The following is a 23,118-nucleotide window of genomic DNA, read 5'->3' as shown; positions in this document are numbered from 1 at the left end:
TATTCTGGCACAAAGCTTTCCAGACAGCAAGCATTGAGTTAACATTGAATGCTTTTGAACAAACAGCAAGCAGTCATCACTGCTATGCAGCCTAATTGCTTCTTGGTAATATCAGTCTTGTCCCCTGAACTCATCTTATTGCAAGACAGGAGATACTTGTTTATCAACTGCAGCTGCCATGAACCATAATATTCATTAAGTTATACAGAATAAGCTAAACTGTAATCTAATCCAGTAAGGAGGATCCACTGTGTCCTTAAATCTTCCCAAACTTACTACAGTAATCATTTCTTATTATTCATGTTTGCTGTGGCGCAAGAATTCTGGAGCTGCTTGGTTGGGCAGTTCTGGCTTAGGGTGTCTTATATGGTTTTAGTTCCATATTGGCTGGAGTTCAGTCTCTGAAAGTTTGAAAGGTTCAGCTGGAGGATCACATGGCCGGCAAGATGGGGCTGCCTATTGGTTTCTCTCCATGTGGGCCTCTCCACAGGGTTCCGTGCCCTCATGACCTGGCACCTGGCTTTGTCCAGGAAACCAAGACAGAAGCAGCAGTGAAGGGTACTGCGAGGGTGTTGAGTACCAGGAGATGAGGATCCTTCGGGGATATCTTAGAAACTAGCTACCATAACATAAACAGGTATCTTTATTAATGATTGCCTTGAATTTTTAACGAAGGAAAAAGTAAACATGTAAATACTTGTTTTATTTTATTTTTTTATTTTTTTATTTTTTAAGATTTTATTTTATTTATTCATCAGAGACAGAGCGAGAGGGAAAGGCAGAGACACAGGCAGAGGAGAAGCAGGCTCCATGCAGGGAGCCCGAAGTGGGACTCAATACCGGGTCTCCAGGATCGCGCCCTGGGCTGCAGGCGGCGCTAAACCGCTGCGCCACTGGGGCTGCCCTTGTTTTATTTTTGAATTTTGTAAAGCATTTGTAGAGAAGTATTGACATTTCTACTTCTCACAGGAATTTTGGAGAGAATTTAAAGGTATAAAAATGGTAAATTTCAGAAAATGAGATTCCTGATGAAGTATGAATGATTAAGCAAGTTCTGTTCAGTTAGCGAAGTACAGAATTATGAAAAATTAGTTAAATACTGGGAAGACCCTAGATGAAATTATTAAGGATAGAAAATAATTTGCTCTCAGTAAAATTGGAGAATACTAATCATTAACAAGTAAAATAACCTTTTAGACCCAATTGGGCAGAGACATGTGTTACTACACCTTTAAAGAGTAGATACATAGAAGATTGTCATAACATTCCACTTACTTTAGATTAGGATTTGGCAACAGGGGCCTGTGGACCAAATCCATCATGCTGTCTGGTTTTATAAATAAAATTTTATTAGAACACAGCCACATTCATCAGTTTCCATATCTCTGTGACTGCTTTCTATTGTGATAGCAGAAGCAATAGTTTTGTGACAAAGACTGTGCTCAAAGCCTAAAATACTTACTGTCCTCTGAAGGATAAGTTTATTGACCCCTGCTCTAAATTTTAAACTTAAATACAAGATTAGGTTTTGGAGTGTTGATTCAGATGCATAAATCTAAGGACAATAGCATGTAAGTGAACTTTTAAACATAAAAGAGGGTGCAGTGTTAAAACTGTTTTTAATTTTTTTTAGAAGAAAAGTCTTATTAACTAGAAGAGGGAGGGACAGACTATTGTAAGATTCACAAGAATAATGCTTCATTAAGCAAGACTTTGCTTATTAAGAAAATTCATGAGCTTTGAATAGGGCCCATGTGAGAACAGGTGAAGCCAGCATTTGAAAAGCAAATGTGAACATTATGTTGACTGAATTAGGTTATTGTGAAAAACCAATTTAAACATTTTAATATATTTCTGACTTCAAATTAGAAGTTAGGGATTTTTTTATTTACTTTGAAATCTGTTATGGTTTATGATTAGAGTTTTGCCCCCCACCTTTTTTTTTTTTTTTTTTTTTTAACATGGAAGTACAGTCTTGAGAAAATGCCCATGAGTAATTTCATTTCCTATCATTCTACTGTGGAATGACTTGAAGAGATAAAGGCACTTGCCAGCCTTAATGATATGCTGCAGACAAATTGAAAAGTGAAATTTCCAAATAATTAGCACAAAGTTTAGGGCTCAGGGCTATATGAGGAAGAACAAGGAAGTAGGCACTCCTGTGCAGGTGGACAAGGAAATCCTAGGTGAAATATGTTTCCAATAATACCACCAACATATGTTGTCCTACCGGGTTGACTTTGTGCTCATTGTTAAAACCTACTTTTCTAAATGAGTGAGCAGAATTTATACCAGAGTATAATATTATGGTTAAGATATAAGACAGGACGCCTGGGTGGCTCAGCGGATGAGCGCCTGCCCCTGGCTCAGGGCATGATCCTTGGTCTCAGGATCAAGTCCCAGATCAGGCTTCCTGCCTGGAGCCTGGTGCTCCATCTGCTTACGTCTCTTTCTTTCTCTCTCTGGGTCTTTCCTGAATAAATAAGTAAAATCTTTAAAAAAAAAAAAAAAAAGATTATAAGATACAGTATCAAGAGGAAAAGATTTAGAAGTGAAGTTTTTTTTGCATTTTTTTTTTTTTTTTGCATTTTAATTTTAGAAAATAGCGGTAGCTACCATTGATTGGGCACTCACACTATTTCAGGCTTTGTGCTAGGCGCATTTCAAAAATTGGCTCGTTTAATGCTCTCAGTAAGTCCATAGGGTAAAAAATAGTGTTTTATCCTCACTCACCACATGAGTAAACTGAATGTTGGAGAGTTTAACTTGCCCAAATTCAGTAACAGGAGGACTAGGACTTGAATCTGGGGACATCTCACTCCAGATGTCTCCACATCACACTGCCAGCCCATAAATCTGTCATCTTGTTCTCAGCTCCTATTATTTTCCTCCCATTTTCTTTTCCCTCCTTCCCACCCCTTCTTCCCTTTTCCATTTCCTTTCCTTTTTTTTTTAACTGTTAATTACATAACTAATACATAGTACTAAAACAGTTTAGCACAAAATGGTATAAAGTAAAAAAAATGAAAGTAGCCTTTATCCATACCGTTAACATTTACTATTCTCCTACCTGCTTCCTTTACCCAAGATAATATACATATATCAGATATTTTCCATGACAGGACACACCGTTCTTTATGCCTTACTATTTTTACCAGCTGCATGCACGACATGTTCCACAGTACAGAAATTAATTTATGCAGCCATTCCTATTGATTATTCTCTTGACTTTTGGCATCTTGTTTTCTCTTTGTTGCTGTTTATATAACTTGGCCTAATGAGCATCTGGTGTTTGCCTTGCATACACTAATTGAGATGACTGAAGTTTATCAATTTAGATAATTTTTTAAAAGCAGTGGTTATGTTCTTCCCACGACTTTAATGATGTTTTGAGTCTAATTTCTTGAATGGGATTTTGTTTGTATCATGAGAGCTTGTGACCCTTTCTAAAACTCCTTAAGAATTCTTTTTCTTTTCTCAGTTTTCAGCAGATTATGATTTATATGTCAGTGATCATTTAAAAAATTTTAGGGATGAGCTATCTCAATCAAAATTTTTAAATTACCACATAATAAATGACTTAAGTTGATTCTTCATAGGTCATTAGACTGTAAATCTTATATATGGTTATAAATGTATAATAAAAAAATTTGGACCATGAATTATCAAAAAGTGATTTTTCCAAAAGAACGTTAAGATATCTAACCTAATTCCTGGTGTCATTTTTGTAACTTATTTGAATAAAGCACACAATTCTATGATTGTTGTTGATGTATTGGCAAATTATGCTTTTCATACAGCAGCGATGCTTATTTTGGAAGGTGTTATTATTTTGGAAAACTAACTTTTCTAAAATGCCTTAGTGTACAGAGTATCTACTTGTATATAGTAGTAGTATTTATGAAATAAAGGAAGGGATGGATGGATAGATGGATAGGAGAGAGGAAGGAGACAAAAAATTGAGGAAGTTGTCTATTTGTTAGTGCAGCAATGTTAATTCTGTAAAGAATGAACGTTACCTTATCTAGCTAGCAAGAGTGTTTAACAAAGCAAGAAGAAAACCTACCCTTGTTTGCCCTCTGGTTTTAGATGAATATGAATAGAAGGGAGACACTATGTGGCAGAGTAGATAGAGCAAAGTAGAAAAAACGTGGATTCTTTCATTCAGTTTCCGAGCAGCACAACCCTGGATAGTTTCTGTCCTGTTCACCTGTCCTTATATATACTGTGTATATAGTAAAACCTATCTGACTGTTCTTGTGCAAACAAAAGATCAGTCGTATAATATCACAGTACCTGGAATGATTCTCAACAAATGGTAGTTGGTGTCATGTTGCTGCGGAAGCTTCTGTTCTGTCTGTGATTTTCTTTTCTTTTTTTTTCTTTTTTTTTTCCTTCTTTATTTTTAGAAAATCATGGAGTAGTGATTTTGGGTTGGTTTATAATTAATGGAGTGAGAAAATAAGCAGAATGGGCTTTTTGGATGCCAGAATTGATTGATGATATTGACTGAAAAATTTTAAATCCTCTTTTGTTGGCTGCAATCAATCAAGAATTTAGTTAAGTTCTGAGAGCCAACTTGTCTTATTACCTTTAGAAATGAATATACCCCTTGCCAAATGTACCTCCTTCCCTGCCCTTCTGCAGAGATGGTCCTCTTCTCTACTGTTGCTCTTTCAACATTAAGAACATTAAGAACCTCTTCATTCTGATCTTACCTTCTTGGCAACATCTCCATATAGTTACTCCTTAACACCTTTTCCCACTTGGCTTCTATGCCATCACGTACTTCTGGGTTTCTTACTGCTTTTGTGCTACTCTTTTATAAGCTCTTTTTCTTTTGCTGTAGCCATTCTAGTCTCTCTTCCATTCTTCAAATATGCCAGTGAAATTTACTTTGGAAGATCTTACTTATTACTGCCTCAGGGCCTTGACACTGACCATTCCCTCTGCCTGGCTTTTTGCTCACATCTCATCTTTTGATTGAGGCTTACTGTAACCCACATTATCATAGCCACATCTCTGACTTTTTTCTTTTTTCCATAGTATTTACCCCTTTTGTCATGTTACATGGATTACTCATTTATTATGTTTATCATCTCTGATAGAGTATAAGCTCCATGAGGGCAAGGATCTGGATTTTGTGTTTGTCATGTTTTTTTCTTTTTTTTTTCCCCCTCAGATACACCAAACACCTAGCATCAGGCCCTACTACACATAGTAGGCATGGTTGATTGATGAAAGCATAACATCTATCCTGTGTTATCTTCTAGGTCACCTCATTGACTTCCAAGGCTCTTTGCACACCACATACCAGTCTTCCATAAATCTACATCTCGCACCTAGACCTTTTTCCAAGTCTGTACTCACTGATCTCTCTGCATAGACATAATCAGAAAAAACAAAAAACCTTCCAGGCATCCTTAATTACTCTCTTCACCCTTCCTCCTTCCTCTCCAATCTCTTAGTAGGCCCGGTTGACTCGTCTTCTTTGCAAAAAGTATCCCAAATGAATCTGTGCCTCTGTCCTCCCTCATCCAGACAGTAGCAGCAGCTACGTGACCCATTTCAATCCATTCTCCATATGGTAGCCAGAGGCATCTTCTTAGAATGTAAAGCTGCAAAAGAGATCATACCACACAGCCTTCCAGTGGCTTTCTGTAGCATTTAGAATATTTTCCAAAGTCTCTTTTCTGGTTTATAAATCGAACACTAGTTGACCCGCTGCCTCTCAGACCTCATCTCTTAATTGTTTTCCCCTCACCGCACCACACTGTGCTCACAGAAGCCTTCCTTTTCTTCAGATATGCTGCCAGTAAAGCCCTTATTAGACTAACAGCCATTGTTCAAGCTGGCGCTTCAATGCTGCATCTTCAGGACTTCTCCTGACCGGACTATTCACCCTGTCACTCAGCCCTTTTCCACCATCTTACATATTGTTCGCTAAATCTACTCCCTCATGAGAATGTAAGCTCTGTGAGAGGTTTGTACCTTTGTACACCCATATCCCTAATTAATATGTACCACAATGTCTGTTAAAGTTAATACTTGATAAATATTTGTGGGCTGAATGAGTAAATAAAAGGAACAAATTGTTTTTTATGTTAATAAATTTCTGTTATAATAATGATTGTATTTTAACTAACCGATTAAGAATATCCTCAAGTAGAATGGGAAAAATAGGACTATTCTGATGTTGGGGAAGGAGCATTAAGAAATGCTGCTCTGGGGCAGCCCCGGTGGCTCAGCAGTTTGGCACCACCTTCAGCCCTGGGCATGATCCTGGAGTCCTGGGATCGAGTCCCACGTCTGGCTCCCTGCATGGAGCCTGCTTCTCCCTCTGCCTGTGTCTCTGCCTCTTTCTCTCTCTCTCTCCCTCTCTCTCTCTTTCTCTCTCTCTCTTTGTCTCATGAATAAATAAGAATCTTAAAAAAAAAAAAAGAAATGCTGCTTTGTCTCTTAATAGAAAACAGGAAATAGTCCTGCCCCACCCTCATTTTCTCTTTTCATGTACACAGTGCGATATTTTAAAAATACTCTTATGTCTTTATTCAGAAGCAAAATTGTTTTGTGTTTGCTTTTTTTCTAGTAAAGAACGAAAGATTGTCTTATAGTCTAAGCATTGTCTATAGCAAGAGACCATTTGAATGCCAAAATCATGTATAATTAGGTCTGTACATTATCTGGCCACATGCAGAGTAGGTGCTAAGGGCTTATCACTGCAGTAAAAGTCACAAGGATGTTTAAGTTTATTTTACGAAATATGTTTTAAAATTTATGGGTTTTTTTAAGATAAATTATTATGGAAAATGTATGCCTTTGCCCAAGATTCTTTTTTTTTTTTCTTTTTTAAGATTTTATTTATTTATTCGAGAGAGAGGCCGAGAGAGAAGCAGGCTCCATACAGGGAGCCCGATTTGAGACCCGATCCCAGGGCTTCAGAGTCACACCCTGCACTGAAGGCAGACGCTTAACCACTGGACCACCCAGGCGTCGCTGCCCAAGATTCTTGCAAATATATGCTCCAGATTTTGTAGGGACTCTTTCAGTTATTTTTTCTTTGTCATTGTACACTTCCTGGGACTCACTTTCTTGCTGTATATATTTGAAAAGAATTCCTAATTTCATTATATTAAGATGGAATATTTTTAAAAAGGAAAATGTTTCCACTTTCTTAAATACCATCAGAAGATCTCTGAGAAAGCAGGAAACAATAAATAGGAATCTTTTACCAACGAGTTGTATAGTGTCGGTACTTCATTATTCTGTGTCTGTCTCTCCCCGTGTATCAATGAGTGGCTCTTTCCCAGAGGAACTGCACAATCGTATAGAGAGCTTCTTCATAATGACTGGCCCCCCCTTGGTCAGATTGAAAGGTTTCTGGACTCTGAATGTGTGTGCCGAAGTTGTTTCTCAGCCACACAGGTGATTCTGTTGTGAACTATGGTAAAAATCCAAAATGACGGCAAATTGCAGTCAAAGGCTCATGTACACTTCTGTTCTCCCTCCTCCCGCTCCCTCTCTTGTGGTGCCCTCTCTCAGGATGCAGTGAATGGCAAGTATGTTTAGTCATGGCGAGATCCATCCATCCTCCTGTGTCTATGTGCAGTACAATGCACCAGAACTGTATACAGTCTTCAGAGGTTACTCACTTGTCAATAGAAATGGATTCTATCTTTTGTCAAATTTTTACAAATTCGTTCATTCTTATCAGAGTAGCCTTTGAGGGAAACATTTTATCAAATGTTGTAGGTAGAGAAAGGGTAAGCAAGTAAATTGAAGAATGAGTGGCAGGAGATAAAGATTTAAAAAAATAGGACCTCTAATTAAGATCAAAGGTAAATGTAATTACAAGATGACCTCAATTTTAAATCAGAATGCTAAAGTCAAATGTAGAAAAGAGAGGAAATTCAGGTTAAAGACCTATTAAGTGATATGGAAGCATTCAAAACGTGAGTTAAAAAATGGGCATGCTGTGCCAGTGTGCTGGAATTAATGTCTCTTTTACCTATTTTTGTATCTGCCTGTCATTCCAAAGTTATCTCCTTCATTCAGCTGTTTAGCGCATGACCCTGGCTCCTCCATTATCCAGGGTGTAAAGCACTTCTTGCCGTCTGCTTCCAGATTCTGTGCTCCCTGAATATTATCTTGCGTTTTCTCTTTTCTCTCTTCCCAGTTTGGACAGCCTACACTTCTTCCTGTGATTCACACCATACCACAAGTTCTCCAGTCCCCATGCCACTTCTTAGTCCTCTCATGCCCTATTTCTCTGCCCCCTACCTGGCTGTTTTCCTCTTCCCTGTTTTCTTCTTTCTGGTCCCGATCCTCAGTGTTCATTTACAGCATTTCAAAAAGGTCACCCTCTCCCAGAATCTTCTTTAAATTTTCCTCATCAGAACGCTTTCTCTCATCCCTCTAAACCCCCCAGCACAGCAAAACATCTATCTCTCTTTTGCTGTGATCATCTTGGATTAGCGACATGTACTCCTCTTGCCTTATCATCTATAAGCTCTTTTGAAAACAGAGATAGCCCTCCTTGTTTTTGTTTCCACTGTGCATTGCCTTGCACCATGTCTCATATATAACAAGTGCTCAATAAATATTTATAGTTCAGAAGTAGATTTGTTTGTTTTCAGTGAAGAACTTTCCTTTCTCCTTCAGAGGTCATAGTTTTCTAGAAACTCTTTTTAACAGAATCCTTACCCTGCCACATACTGTACACAGAATTTATTAGACTTAGCAGTACATAAAACATATGCATTTTGACACTTTTTGTTTGATATATTGTATGACTCTTGGTATTTGCTTTTATTCTGTGCTGCTGCTTTTCCTGGGCGTTTTCTTTAGGGAGAGAGTGCTTATGTACCATACATTGCCCACAGACCTTGCAATTAAACCTACCTAACGCTCACTGGCAATAGATGAGTTGCTTTGATAGAATGCTAAAGAAAATGATGTATTGGTAGCTTTCTTTGAACTTTACAGTTTTTTTTTTAAAGGTGTTGGAATTAGGTAGGTGTGGTTCCATAAACAGTTCTCATGTTCTTTTTTAACATTTTATTTTTTACGACTTCTCTAAACCTCTTAATGATCTTGTCTTACCATCTATGAGGGGCCTTATCTTAGCTACTGCCATTGAATTTGTCTGTTTCTTATGCCTTCTTATTTTCCCAGGACTTCCAGATTAATTTGGGGTCAAGAGGGAAGGGGGAAGCAAGGCTACTGTTCATAAAATAAGACATTTATGTGTGGGGTAGTTAGGTATTTAATGATGGGGAAGTGTAGAAGTAACCAAGAATGGTTGTGAAGAAAGGACAATCATAAATTAGTATATGGACCCAGTTAAAGATGGTGTAGCCCCACTCTGCCTGTGGTTTGCTATCCTAGGCTTGGTGTGTCAACTGTATGAACACTTCCAATTTTTGCCCAAGGTGAAAATGGAAGTGGATTCATAAGAATTGTCTGCTGGCTTTTAGTGGGGCTGTATCTGCTGTGCTAGATTTTTTTTTTTTTTCCCTGAAAAATTTAAATGGGCATCGGGAGCTTCTTGACCATATTTCCATCATGCAAAACTATATATGCCTTTGCAGCAGCTTGCTCAGCATACCAGGCAAATTAGCTATTTGATTGCATAAGCATTCATATGTAAACCATTTTATTGATTGTGTGTGTGTGTAGCATTTTGTAAAAGTTCTTGAAAATGCAGAAACAATTATTAATCCTTTTTATATCTTTATCAAAATTTTGCTGAGGTCTGTTATTATATAAGCATATAATCTATTATATAACGTATAATCTATAGATGAGAAAAATCCTTACTGCTATATTTTCAAGAAAACAGACATATTTAATAAAGATACCGAACATTTTAGTTTATTGATGCTTACTAATATTTCCAAAGGAAAAGTTAAAATACTAATAGTTTGTAGATTGTTTTATTTGTTGAATAGCAGAGATACAGAATAAAAGGTTAAAAAGTAAAATATGAAATGTTTGCCTAATTTATCAGTGGTCACATTTACTTTTTTGGGGGGGTCATACCTGCCTGCCTTGATATTTCCAGTATTTTGGGGAAATACCTATGTTGACATAGTTAGTGAAATATTGAAACCTAAGAATTTTTTTTAAGTATAAAAATAATTATTTCCAGGCACATCAAGTTAAATGAACCACAAAAATCATGAAGTCAGAAACAAAATCAATTATCATTTGGTGGTTCTGTTTAGTTTATTGCGGTTAATGATCTTCGATTGAATTTGCAGCTCTCTGAGTTTGTTTGGAAGTAGGCCATCACATGCTGAGATGAAATACCAAGTCATTTAAATTAGATACCGAGCATGCTCATATGAAGTACTTACTCTTGGAGACTGCAGTGAGGTTCAGTTTTCTTCTAGTGGGAAGAGCAGGAAAGAGCTCATCACCGTGTGCCCTTTGTCATGATTCTGTCAGAGGGCATGTAATTTTGTCTTTGGAAACCAGGAACCTGAGACAAAAAGAAGAATGCAGGTTTTTAGCAAAAGACTATTTGGTGAGTTAACTAGCTGTTTTATTCTATTTTATAATTCCTAGCAAGGCTGTTTCTTCTATCTGCTGCTTATTTTGTAGTAAGCTGAAGCTTTATGTAGCAAGTAACTTAGCTGAGATTAGGAGAAATTTGTTTCTGCCATCCAAATCTCACTCCTATGAAATATTTTCAGTACATTTCTGAGGTGACAAGTTCATAAATTGCTATGATGATACTCCTTCGTGTTCTCCACAAATTTCATTCGCTTACTGGTGCTGAATAATGCTGGCAGAATTGTGTGCTAAGGGAGCTCAGGATTTGTCTGTTTGAACAGTTTAGCATTTTGTTCTTGTATTTTTATCAAATTATAATTTTTGCTTTCATATTTTTACACTTCATCTTAAAAAGTAGTGGTAAGACTCATTTAGCATAAAAAAGCAAGAATTCTTGAAAAAATGAGAGGATATGTTATACTATATGTACATATTGTTATATAGATGATTCAAAAATCAGTTGACTTTATAATTGGTCATTTACAGTACTCAAAAATAGAATGAAATTGACAACACTTTGTGAAATATGCTGCAGTTACTCAATATTCATATTTAGAATCCATTCTGTTTTTAGTTATTGAAGTAGCTATGGGAGTGTTTGGAGTATAATAATAGTTTAGCCGTTTTAGGCTCTTTTTACTTCTCTTGAGCTCATATTATGGTGATTGCTAGGAAATGTACTGTGGTTGTTTTTGTTATCCAAGTGTTCATGTTCTACCATGAAATTAAAGAGGGAAGTTTTGTGCATTTTTTCCATATTATGTTCTTATAATATCAAATAATATTTGAAGTCTGTAAATTATTATTTCATAATGAACATGATTTTGATTTATATTTATTGTTGATAAACTTGGCAGCCAAACCTTCAGGGTATTCTGGAAATTAAAATTGCATACTCTACATGAGAGAAATCATTGTAGTTAATAAAGATTTGAAGAAAAGGCATAAAATTACCAAATTTATTTCCTTGGGGGAAGATCATATTTATTAATAAATGTCAGTGAAGTAGGGAATTTGAGGTATAGAAGGTGTTTTGAAGAGTTCTAGAAAAACAATGTGGTGGGGTAGGAGGAATAGGAAGAGAATACTAAAGGCTTAGTGCCTTCAAATGCCAAGCAATTATGTGATGCTTTCCTGAAATAGCTTTATTTTGTGAACTGCCCCCACTATGCCATTTTCCAGGATTGGCACATGTGAAGGAGGTGGGTGTATACTTAAGGTTGTATATTCGTGAAAAGGGAGGGTTAGCAGTTAGAGATGAGGACTAAGTGATAATACTCAAGAAATCTGTTCCACTTGTACATACTGACTCACTTGTGTGACCTTGGGCAGCATGCACACAGCTATTTCCACTTATTTTTAGTATAGTACTTAACCGTGGTAATAATAGGAGATTCATTTAAGATTTCTAATGTAATAAGATTATTTCCTGGACTATTGCAAAGATGCATAAGGGCTGTAAGTCATTCACAGATAGTTACTGTGGTAAAAAACAAACAAGTGTTGCTTTTACAGAATCCTATCAAGTGTTTTCTTTTTTAATTAAAAATATCTCAGGGATGCCTGGCTGGATCAGTCAGTGGAGCATGCAGCTCTTGATCTCAGGTTTTTAAGTTCGAGCCCCATGTTAGGTGTAAAGACTACTTCAAAATAATAAATATCTTTTAAAAAAATATTTTGAGTGTATAAAAATAAAAATGTAGAAGTTCTCTGTGGTCTTTGAAACTAATTTGCTAATACCTATTTAGTCTGTGAATAACCATGAAATTTTCATGGTAGAATTATACTTTATACTATTTTCTCTTACATATTTAGTCCCATTTGCCTCTAATCATAGACCTTCATAGATCTTCAATAAAAAAATAAATTGAAAAAAATAATAAATCAATAATCAATTGAAGTCTGTTAAAGAAAAATATGGAGAAGTGTGCCTGGGTGATTCAGTTGGTTAAGTGTCTGCCTTTGGATCAGGTCATGATCCCAGGGTCCTGGGATCGAGCCCCACATCAGTCTCTTCTCAGTATGAAGCCTGCTCCTCCCTCTCCTTCCTACTCATATTCTCTCACTACCTCTCTCAGATAAATAAATAAAAATCTTTTTAAAAAAAAGAAAGAAAAATATGGAGAAATACTGGGAAAGTGAAAGGAGGGAAATATGAAAGGAATGATTGACTACAAGGATTTCTTTGCCAGGTTTTGAAGATGAAGCACATACCTGTATATTTTGTTCATTTCTAAATCATTAAGTTCGTCTACTCATTTAACTTAACATTTACCAATTAAGAATAATTTAGTTCCCTAACATTTATGAAGTCAGTAGTGCTTAAAGATCCCAAGTGGTTTTAACTGAAAATGAGTTCTGTGGTCAAGTAAGTTTGAGGAATGATGGACCATGAGTGCTTGTTTATAGCAGAACTTCTTGCCTTTAATTCTTGTTCAGAACTTTATTCAGAGAACTTAATTTTCCCTGAAATATGGTTAAATTTTGAAAAGAAAAAACAATATATGATATGAAAAAACAGTATATGAACATTTAGCACACATTTAAATAATTCTGAGTATGAACCATTATCTTTGAAATACATGGATAAGTGAAAGAATTATGGGTTTCCTTAGGTCTTCCAGAATATTACCTCAGTTCTTTTCCATTTTACATTTAGAAGGACAATCTTAGAAATACAGTGTAAATGGAATATAAGAGGTATGATTAGACTTGGGGATAGTACTAGAGACATAAGCTAAAATTACATTTTTGAAAGCCCTAAACATTAAAGTATAAGCAGTAAACACTATGTGAGGGATTGGCGGGGGGGGGGGGGGGGGGGGGGGGAGGGGGGGAGCGCAATATAACCAAGTAAACATTTTGATAATTTTCATAAGTTTTCATCCATTTTCTTAAAGTTACTCCTATAGAGAGACCAATTAAATTTTTAAAATATAGTTCGTAATGGGAAATAAGTAGTATTTGTAATCCCGTGGCCTGGGTTCTAATCTAGTTTTGCCACTTGTGACTGTAGGCAAGTACCTTCTTTTTTCCATTCTGTGTTTTCGATAGTAAACAGAAACATCAATGTTTTTCTTTTAGATTATGAGTATTTAATTTTACATAAAGAACCTAGCATGATGTCACTCACAGTGTTCAATAAATGTTTGTCTCCTTAATTTCCCTTTGAAACAATTAAGTTTTTTTCTGTATTAAAATTTTTTCAAAATATTACTTATCCTATTTTAAATACTAACCTCACAGAAATATACCTTATAAATATAATATTTATAAATTATAATATACTTGGAATCTCTTTATATAACTTTTTTCTTCGTTTTTTAGTTGACGCCATGCCTAGCGTGGAGCCAATGTGGGCTTCAGCTCATAACCCTGAGATCAAGAGTTGGACATTTAACCCACCAAGCCACCCAGGCACCTCTGTAACTTGTTTTTAAAACCAGAATGTAGGGGCACCTGGATGGCTCTGTGGGTTAAGCATCCGACTCTTGGTTTCAGCTCAGCTCATTATCTCAGGGTCATGAGATCTAGCTCTGTGTGGGGAGCTCTGCTTAGGATTCTCTCTGTCCGCTGCCCCCTACTCTGTGCTCTAAACCAATCAATCAATAAAAACAATGTATACATGATAAAATGTTGAAAAAGTCTTATTTGCTTAACCCACTTTTATAAGAGTAATTGCTAAATACCCATTTGTTTCAGCTGTGTTTGGCCTGGTAGACAAAGTGATGAATATTTAGTCTAAAGAAATACCTCAAATTTGTTCTTATTGCTATACAAAACATGTTATTATAAATAAAATCACATTTAGTGAAATATAAACTCTTAAATTAGTGGAAACCCAGCAGTGCCTGGCACAGAATTGGAACTCCCTAAATGTATATTGAATTAAATTTTTTCATGTTTTTCAACCCATATCAATTCCACTATTTTAGAGCTTATATTTTCTGTTTCTGTGTCCTGTTTCTGTGAAGATTGCTGTTCTTTTAAAAACAAAACCCTTTCATACCATTATTGTTTAAGAAATACATTAAAATTATTAGACCCCATACCATAATCTTCATAAATGAACTGATAATATGAATTACAACAGGGACTTTTCTTCTTTTAAACTGTAAATAATTCTTTGCTGATCCTGATAGAATTTTTTTTTTATTAGAGATTTTATTTATCTTTTCGTGAGAGACACAGAGAGAGGAAGAGACATAGGCAGAGGGAGAAGCAGGCTCCCCACGGGGAGCCTGATGTGGGACTCAAAGGCAGATGCTCAACCACTGAGCCACCCAGGTGCCCCTTGATAGAATTTTATAATTACTTATACCCCAGAACTCTGGCACTTCCATTGAAAATTTGGTGAAATCTGGCCTATCTGGTGAATTGTAGCCCTTCTGTAGCAAGATTGTTCAGCATTTAGAGATTGAGTGCATAGTTTGGTGTTGGAAAGATACCTCAAATAGTGTGTCATTGGGGCCATCACAGTCGTACATTAGATTCTCTCTAATGCATTTCTTCTAACAATGGCTTTTTGACAAATTCAAGGTCAGCTAGATGGCTTGATATATATAAAACTATTTTTTTTCAAAGATTTTTTTATTTATTTATTCATGAGAATGCACAAAGAGGAGAGAGAGAGGGGCAGAGACGCAGGCAGAGGGAGAAGCAGGCTCCATGCACCGGGAGCCCGACGTGGGACTTGATCCCAGGTCTCCAGGATCGCACCCTGGGCCAAAGGCAGGCGCCAAACCGCTGCGCCACTCAGGGATCCCCGATATAAAACTATTTTAATGAGATCTCAGGGTTATCTGTGATTTAAGATAGGTATATCAAAAGTATATTATATATACGATGACCATTACTTACCTTAACTTGACATAACTTAGCTCTTTAGGCCATTAATAGATGGCCACTAAACAAACACTCAGCAAGTTTATGTGAGTTTAACCTCTGTCTGTAATTTCCTCAGTGTTTTGTTGATGGTGCCCAGATTCCCACTTGATTTCAGATTGTCTTGAACTTGCTTCCACAATCTCTTAGTTGTCACTCCAGACTTACTGGTTCTTTTCTCCTCTAGATTCTTCTCAGCAACCTTTTATCAAGTCCTCTCTTGCATTTATAGCTCAAACATTTAGTATAGGAATCAGGGTTTGGAGTTTCTGTTCTTTAGTTTGTTTTGCTATTTCTCCACATTATTCCTGGACTCACACATCCAGATCTTTGTCAGCACCTATCCCAGAAGGTCCTTTCAGTAAGACAAATGCACAGGTTCAATCCTGCCCAACTCATTCTAAACATTTTCGGTTTCTGGGGGGCATCTGGTTGGCTCAGTCGGTTAAACATCTGCCTGAGGCTCAGGTCTTGACCTCAGGGCCCTAGAATAAAGCCCTGTGTTGGGGCTCCCTGCTCAACAGGGAGTCCACTTCTCCTTCTCCCTTTGCCCCTCCCCCTGCTTGTGCACACATGCGCATGCGCACTCTCTCTCTCTCAAATAAAATCTTTTTTAAAAAGAAACATTTTCAGTTTCCTGTAACCTAGATTTCCTCAGGTGTCCTGTGCCTGAGTAATAAAACGGATCACAGGTCAGAATAAAAGTTAAAATAACAGTGACAGTAACTTTACATCATTTACTCCCACCCCTGTTAAGCTCAATATTAGAATGCAAACAAGCCCCCTTGGGCGCTGCAGTTCTTAGAATGCCTTTGTTTCCTTTGAGTGACTAACTGTTGGCAGGCTCTTATTGCCAAATTGTCGCAAATTCCCTTACAGGGGTTAAGCCTTAAAACAGTTTGAATTACAGTTTACTATAATAACTTCAGAATGATTTTTCCTCAGCAACTCCTCAGCTCACTGGCCCTGAAATGGATTAGGTAACTTTTTCTCTTCCCTCAGGGTGTGTTATTTCTTCCCCATTATCCTGAATGCTACCCAGAAGGTTAAAGAATCGCCATCATTACCTTAGTCTACTGGAGTCTCGAGTCTTCTGCTTTTTCCCTGAAACATGTTAGACCCATATGAAAGTAAAATATGTTGGCTGTGCCCCTGGCCCACCCACTTACTTTAAAGATTTTTTATTTTGATTTTATTTTGAAAAATGGATAGTTTGATTAGTTATCAGCTTAGAGGCTCTTTTTCTGGCACTTCTATTAAATATGAAACCTGATTAACTTGTGGTTTTTCTTGCTGTAACCTAAAGAGTACACATGTTCTCAGATCCTCATTTATTCTTAGAAGGGAGGGTACACATATTAACAGATATGGGAGCAAGGACTCCTACCCTAAGCTACTTAAGAACTTCAGATAGGCTGGTTGCTTGCCCCCAGAATCCTCTGCAGATTCAGTATCAGTCTTGTTTTGTCTCTGAGAATAGAGATAGACCAAGTTTCTTATGAAGCTTTAATGTAGAATCAGTATTTTGATGGTTTAGTAAGCCATATTTAGTGTAAAGGACTAGACATTGAATATGCATTGAATATAGAGAGTCTTTCATGAAAAATACATATGTTAATAAAATCCTACAAATATTCTGTGATTTTTATTACATTTTGAAGTATAAGTCTAAAATCTACTTTGTAAAGATAGAAAACCTCAAACCACAAGTCTAGAGAACAGGATCTATGACTTATTTAATACAGATGGAACTTCTTCCTTAGCCATCATTTTGCATGGACAGTTTCCAATGGAAGAGGTTTAGGATTAGGAACCAGGGCCTTCTAGTCTCCTTAATGTCTGGTACATAGCTTGTCTGCTGTCTAGCAGACAAATCTTTGGTTTTGTTCTTTTTTTTTTCCAATTGAGATGAACTATGATGGAATTTTTTTTTCCTGTCTGTCAGAAAGAATGTTTTGGGTATAAGCATAAATTTTTTTTGGAGCTGTATTTTTTCCTTAAGAATAAATCTCTGAAATTACAGCTTAAGTCAATGAGAAAGTATGATTTGTCTACTAAAAGCAATTTTATAAGTATTTCAGAAACATATCTTTCCTTTGAGGACAAGTTGCTTGTGGCAAGAAAAGGAGAATTGCAGCAGTTAACATCTAGCCGGCAAAATCCATCTGGGAGACGGTAACTTACTCTTAGTAAATAGCACAAAAATCTTTCTGTATAAACAAGTAGAAATTATAGGGCAGAGCATGTGGAGATGGGCAACTTATCAGCATATCTGTTTCCTGGTTAGAGACATTCTCATTTTCACTACCTCTTCTCTACTTCCCTAAGGAGCTAATAAGGAAGCAAGACTTTTTTCATAACCAGAGTTGACCTGTTTGTAGATTTTGACAATGGCATTTGATATAGTTACTGATGTAATTCTAGACAGAAACATGAAGCTTAGCACATGGGATGCTTTCTTTTTTTTTTTTTTTTTTAATTTTTTATTTATTTATGATAGTCACAGAGAGAGAGAGAGGCAGAGGGAGAAGCAGGCTCCATGCACCGGGAGCCCGATGTGGGATTCGATCCCAGGTCTCCAGGATCGCACCCTGGGCCAAAGGCAGGCGCCAAACCGCTGCGCCACCCAGGGATCCACCCCATGGGATGCTTTCTAGGACTCAGGGAGACCACATTGTATCCTTTTTTTCTTTTTTTAATACTTAAAATTGTAAAATAATATTGTAAAAATATTACAGAAGTAAAAAGGATATTAAGAATGCCCATATACTCACTGTCCAGCATAAGAAAAAGAGATTGCCAATGCATTTCAAAACTTGTATGTCAACCATTTATTACTGTATTGCACATTTTGATTACTTTCAGGTAGCTGAGGAGTGATATAATATTAAATATCTAATTCCTCCTTAATGTTATATTTTTTATTTTTTTAAATTTTTATTATTTATTTTTAGTTTTTTAATGTTAGATTTATAGCAATATTTGTAAATAATTTTAAGAGAGAGCAATGCATTGTCCAGTTTCTCTCTTTTCCTCCTACAACTATTTTGTTATAACAAATTTGAACCTAGGTTGTGTTTTCTTCTGTATGAAAGTGTTAAGAGTAATTGAAGCTACATGATCTTGATCAAGTTACAAGATGGTAACTTTTAGCAGTATTTGGGGAGAGTGTCAGGGCTAGGAGAGGATACAGCTGTTGGGAGCAGTTTTTGTACCTAAATCAAGTAGACTATGAATATAAAGATAAGATCGTGAGAGTGCCTCTTGGCTCTTTGTTCTTAGATCTTGTAAGGTCTCCCCCTCCCCCTCCCCCAAACACACATACACCCCCAGTGTGTACTGATAATGTCCTATGTATTCCCTGGAACCTGGAAGGTTACCTTATGTGGCAAAGACTTCACAGATATCATTAAGTTAAGGGCCTTGAGATAGGGAGATTGTCCTAGTTCGTGGGGAGAAGACTAAGTACAATTACAAGTGTCCTTAATGGTAGGTAACAGTGGCAAGGGGAGATTTCAGCCACAAGAAAAAAAGGCGCTATGACTCTAGAGGCAGAAATGGAATGATGGGACCATAAGCCAAGAAATGCCAGCAGCCATCAGATGCTAGAAGAGGCAAGGAACTGATTCTCCTCTAGAGCCTCTTGAGGAATTGTAGCCCTACCAACACCTTGATTTTGATCCATTGAAACTGATTACAGCCTGAATCTCTGGCTTCTGGAACCATTTTGACGGGGTTTTGTTTTTGTTTTAAAGATTTTATTTATTTACTCATGAGAGGCAGAGACATAGGCAGAGGAAGAAGCAGGCTCCCTATGGGGAGCCCAATGCAGGACTCGATCCTAGGACCCCAGGATCACAACTTGAGCCAAAGACAGATGCTTAACCACTGAGCCACCCAGAGGTCCCATGGAACTGTTAAAGAATAAATTTTTATTGTTTTAAGAACCAAGGCTGTGGTGATTATTACAGTAGTCATAGGAAACTAATAGAACCCCACAGAGCTGGGTTCATTAGGATCACCCAACCTTCTACATTTGTTGTGTCAGTCCTCACGAATCTCTGTCAGACTACACAATTCCTTCTGTCAGACCTATCATACTCAGAGTGTGTGAATAATCTCAGCAGAGAAAGATCTGTACCAGATACCCAGAGTATTGGGAACAGACCTGCTTTGTTCTAAAACTCATTTAAGACAGTTTGCTTACAAATTTGAAAACCACACAGAGGGTGAACAATTAATTTAAATAAAACAAGAAAGATGAAGCACAGAAAAATAGTAATAGAAAAATAATGAAGTCGGGAGAGACTTCGAATAAATCAGCTTACCTCTACAGACTTTCAGTTCTTGATCTGAGGGATCCCTGGGTAGCGCAGCGGTTTGGCGCCTGCCTTTGGCCCAGGGCGCGATCCTGGAGACCCGGGATCGAATCCCACGTCGGGCTCCCGGTGCATGGAGCCTGCTTCTCCCTCTGCCTATGTCTCTGCCTCTCTCTCTCTCTCTCTCTCTCTGTGACTATAATAAATAAATAAAAATTTAAAAAAAAGAAAGAGAAAAAAAATTCTTGATCTGAGAACCAGGCCTAGTATTATGAATCTGTGTGAGTATTAAGTAGAAAAGTATTAAGTGCTGCTCACATTTTAAGTTGTTTTATAATTGTCATTGCCATGTTGTACCCCCTGACCACAGTGTTTGCTAATTGAATTCTTGGAAGAGTTGGAGTTCTTTTTTTTTGTCTTGATAAATGCAATACAAAACATTTTGCAAATCATACATCTGATAAGAGACTTGTGACTAGAATATATTTTGAAAACTCCTACAAATCAATAATAAAAAGACAAATAACCCAATTTAAAAGTGGACAAAAGATTTGAATAAACACTTTGCCAAAGAAGAAGTACTTGAAAGATGCTAAACATCATTAGCCATCAGAGAAATACAAATCAAATCCATAATGATCTATCACTTCAAACACACTAGGATAGCTGTAATCAAAAAGACGGGCAATAGCACATGTTGGCAATGATATGGAAAAATTGCAGCTCTCCTACATTGCTGCTAGGAATGTAAAATGATGCAGCTGCTTTGGAAAACAGTCAGGTTCCTTAAAGTTAAACATAGAGTTATCAAATGACCAGGCATTTCCACTCCCGTGTATCTACTCAACAGATTTGCAGACATAAGTACGTGTAAGACATGTATGTGAACATTCATAGCAGCATATTTTTCAGTATAGCCAAAAAAGCAGACACAACTCAAATGACAACCAACTCACAAATGGAGAAGTAAAATGCATTCTATCCATACAATGGGATACTGTTGGTGACAAAAAGAACTAAAGTGCTGATGTGTACTACAATGTGAATGAACCTTAAAAACATTGTGCTAAGTCAAAGAAAGCATTCACAAAGGACCACATATTATATGGTTTCACTTATATGAAATATCCAGAATAGGCAAATCCATAGTGACAGAAAATAACAATGGAGGTGGCTAGGGACTAGGGAAGGGAGGTAATGAGGAGTGCCTGCTGATGGGTATAGGTTTTCTTTTTGGGTGATGAAAACGTTTTTAAATCGATAATGGGGGGCTGCCTAGGTGGCTCAATCGGTTCAGCATCTGCCTTCAGCTCAGGTCATGATCTCAGGGTCCTGGGATCCAGCCCTCATTGGGCTTCCTGCTGATCAAAGAGTCTGCTTCTCCCTCTCCCTCTGTGCGTGCACTCTCTTTCTCCCTCTCTCAAATAAATAAATAAATTCATTAAAAAAAATTGATTGTGGGGATGGTTTTACAATCTCCTGAATATACCACAAACAATTGAATTATACACTTTAAATAGTTGAGTTTTATGGTATGTGAATCAAAAAAGCAGTTATTTTTAAGAAAAATACTAAGTTATTATAAAGAAATAGGAAAATACTGAAAACTTATAAGTAAGGCCATAAAAACTTCTGGTAATTTCACCAGAAAACCAAATGTTTTTTGCCTATTTCCTTCTCATTTTTCTCCCCCGGTATGTATATTCTATGCATATATGTTTTCTTCTGTAATTGAGAGCATATGGAATATACAGTGTTATAATTCTGCATTTTCACCTGACAGTTTATTTTGAGCATTTTCAAAAAGATTTTCTGAAATATTTTTACTGTAAAAAGTGAAACATGCTTATTGTAGAAAATATTACAGAACATGAGTAGATTTACAGAACATGAGTAGGTAAAAGGGACAAAAAAATTATTCATGACCCTACTCTTTCAATACTGATGTTTTGTGGCTCTTCATTGTTATGTTCTCAGCTTTAACCTGATGCTCAGTAATAGGTGTCTTGACTTTAAGTGACATATTCTTCTCTTTTTTTCTAATGTCCATTAACTTAGTGTGTCTTTCAGTCACCTTTTAATTTTAGTTTAAAGTACCCGAGTTACTCAATAGTGAGGTAGAAGAAGTAATTGAAACCCAGTCATCTTGAGTTTGAGGAAAGAGATTAAATTAGTGATTTCATGCTTCTTTGTATTACAAGGTTTATAAAGATGTAAGCACGGAGCAGCCATCAACCAAAGTCAAAAGAAAAAATTCAAGTTTGGTTTTAATAAAAATGTGAAATATCTGTTAAAATATTATGTTTAAATAAATGTATTGAGAAGTAGGTTTTAAAAAATCTGTGCTCACGTGCCTAGTTTTAATCTTAAATATTTCTGACGCTGGAAACGTTACCTCACCAATGCATTCATAAGTTCGCCAAACATTACATGTCCTATGTTATGTAGTTATTGAGTGCTCATTTTCTGATATAATGCTCACAACTGTCTTTGGGAAATGTATTATTATCTCCGTTTCAGAAATAGGAAGACATGTTGAGAATGGCTGTTTCACATTCATAGAACTTGTCAGTAGCAGAGCCAGGACTTAAACCCAGATTTACATAATTCCGAATTTTTTTATCTCTAAACTGAAGAACTCTGTGTTTTTGATATTCCAGTTCCTCTGCTAGATTCTTGTAAGCCTCAGACAGCTCCTAACCCATCTAGCAGAGGGGAAATAAGGCCTAAAAAGAGATAATTCCTGTCAAATAAATAAACACAGAAGAACATCTACACATTCTAGACATAGGTGACCTAAATCTCCAAAGACAGATGACTGATCCCTCTGAGGCAAGTGCTGAGGATGGTAGGAGATATGTGCACAGTTTGAGGTGGCACAGAGAAGGAAGTGATTACTCCTGCCCAATGGTATGAGAGTGTGGGTAGTTTCCCAGAACAGATTACATCTGTATTGGGTTTTGAAGAAGGATGATTAAGAATTTACTAAGCAGAAAAGTGGAGGTGGGGGAGTAGGGGAAGCACTTGAAAGAGAACAAGACCAAAATCTTACAGATCTCTTCAAGGAACAAATACCTACTTCAGTGCTATTAGAGTATTGGTTGTGAGATACCTGGGGGCAGGAAGCTTAAGCAAAGAGGAAGGTAGATCAGAGTAGTATCCGAGCTTGCCAAAGAGCATAGACAATCCCGTAGGCATTGGTGGGCCATTTTAAGGGTTTAAGAAGAGGAGCAGAATAAGGCAAATCTGTGTATTAGAAAGATAAACCTACAGCAATGGGAAGGTTAAATTAAAGGTGGAGAAGATCGCACATGGAATCCTTAATGTTTGAAGTGGTATGATTGAAAATGGGACAAAG

The 23,118-nt window shown here is 36.8% G+C and overlaps 1 protein-coding gene across 18 annotated transcripts in view; it reads left to right on the top strand.

Moving 5' to 3' along the window:
• PLEKHA5 (pleckstrin homology domain containing A5) overlaps positions 1–23,118 on the top strand; it is a 241,865-nt gene that overhangs the window by 73,698 nt on the left and 145,049 nt on the right. The window contains exon 4 of one of the 18 annotated variants that reach the window (XM_077870883.1): positions 6,855–7,145. The exons of the other annotated variants lie outside the window; for them this stretch is intronic. Coding sequence (XP_077727009.1) covers positions 6,855–6,921 — 67 coding nt within the window. The 3' untranslated portion in view covers positions 6,922–7,145. Of the gene's footprint in view, positions 1–6,854; positions 7,146–23,118 lie in introns of those variants that run through there. 18 annotated transcript variants of the gene reach the window in all.

This window comes from Canis aureus, chromosome 25 (assembly GCF_053574225.1).
Source record: "Canis aureus isolate CA01 chromosome 25, VMU_Caureus_v.1.0, whole genome shotgun sequence".
Lineage (NCBI taxonomy): Eukaryota > Metazoa > Chordata > Mammalia > Carnivora > Canidae > Canis > Canis aureus.
Note: the sequence above shows the minus strand (reverse complement) of the source record. Positions and strands in the feature narration are given on the sequence as shown.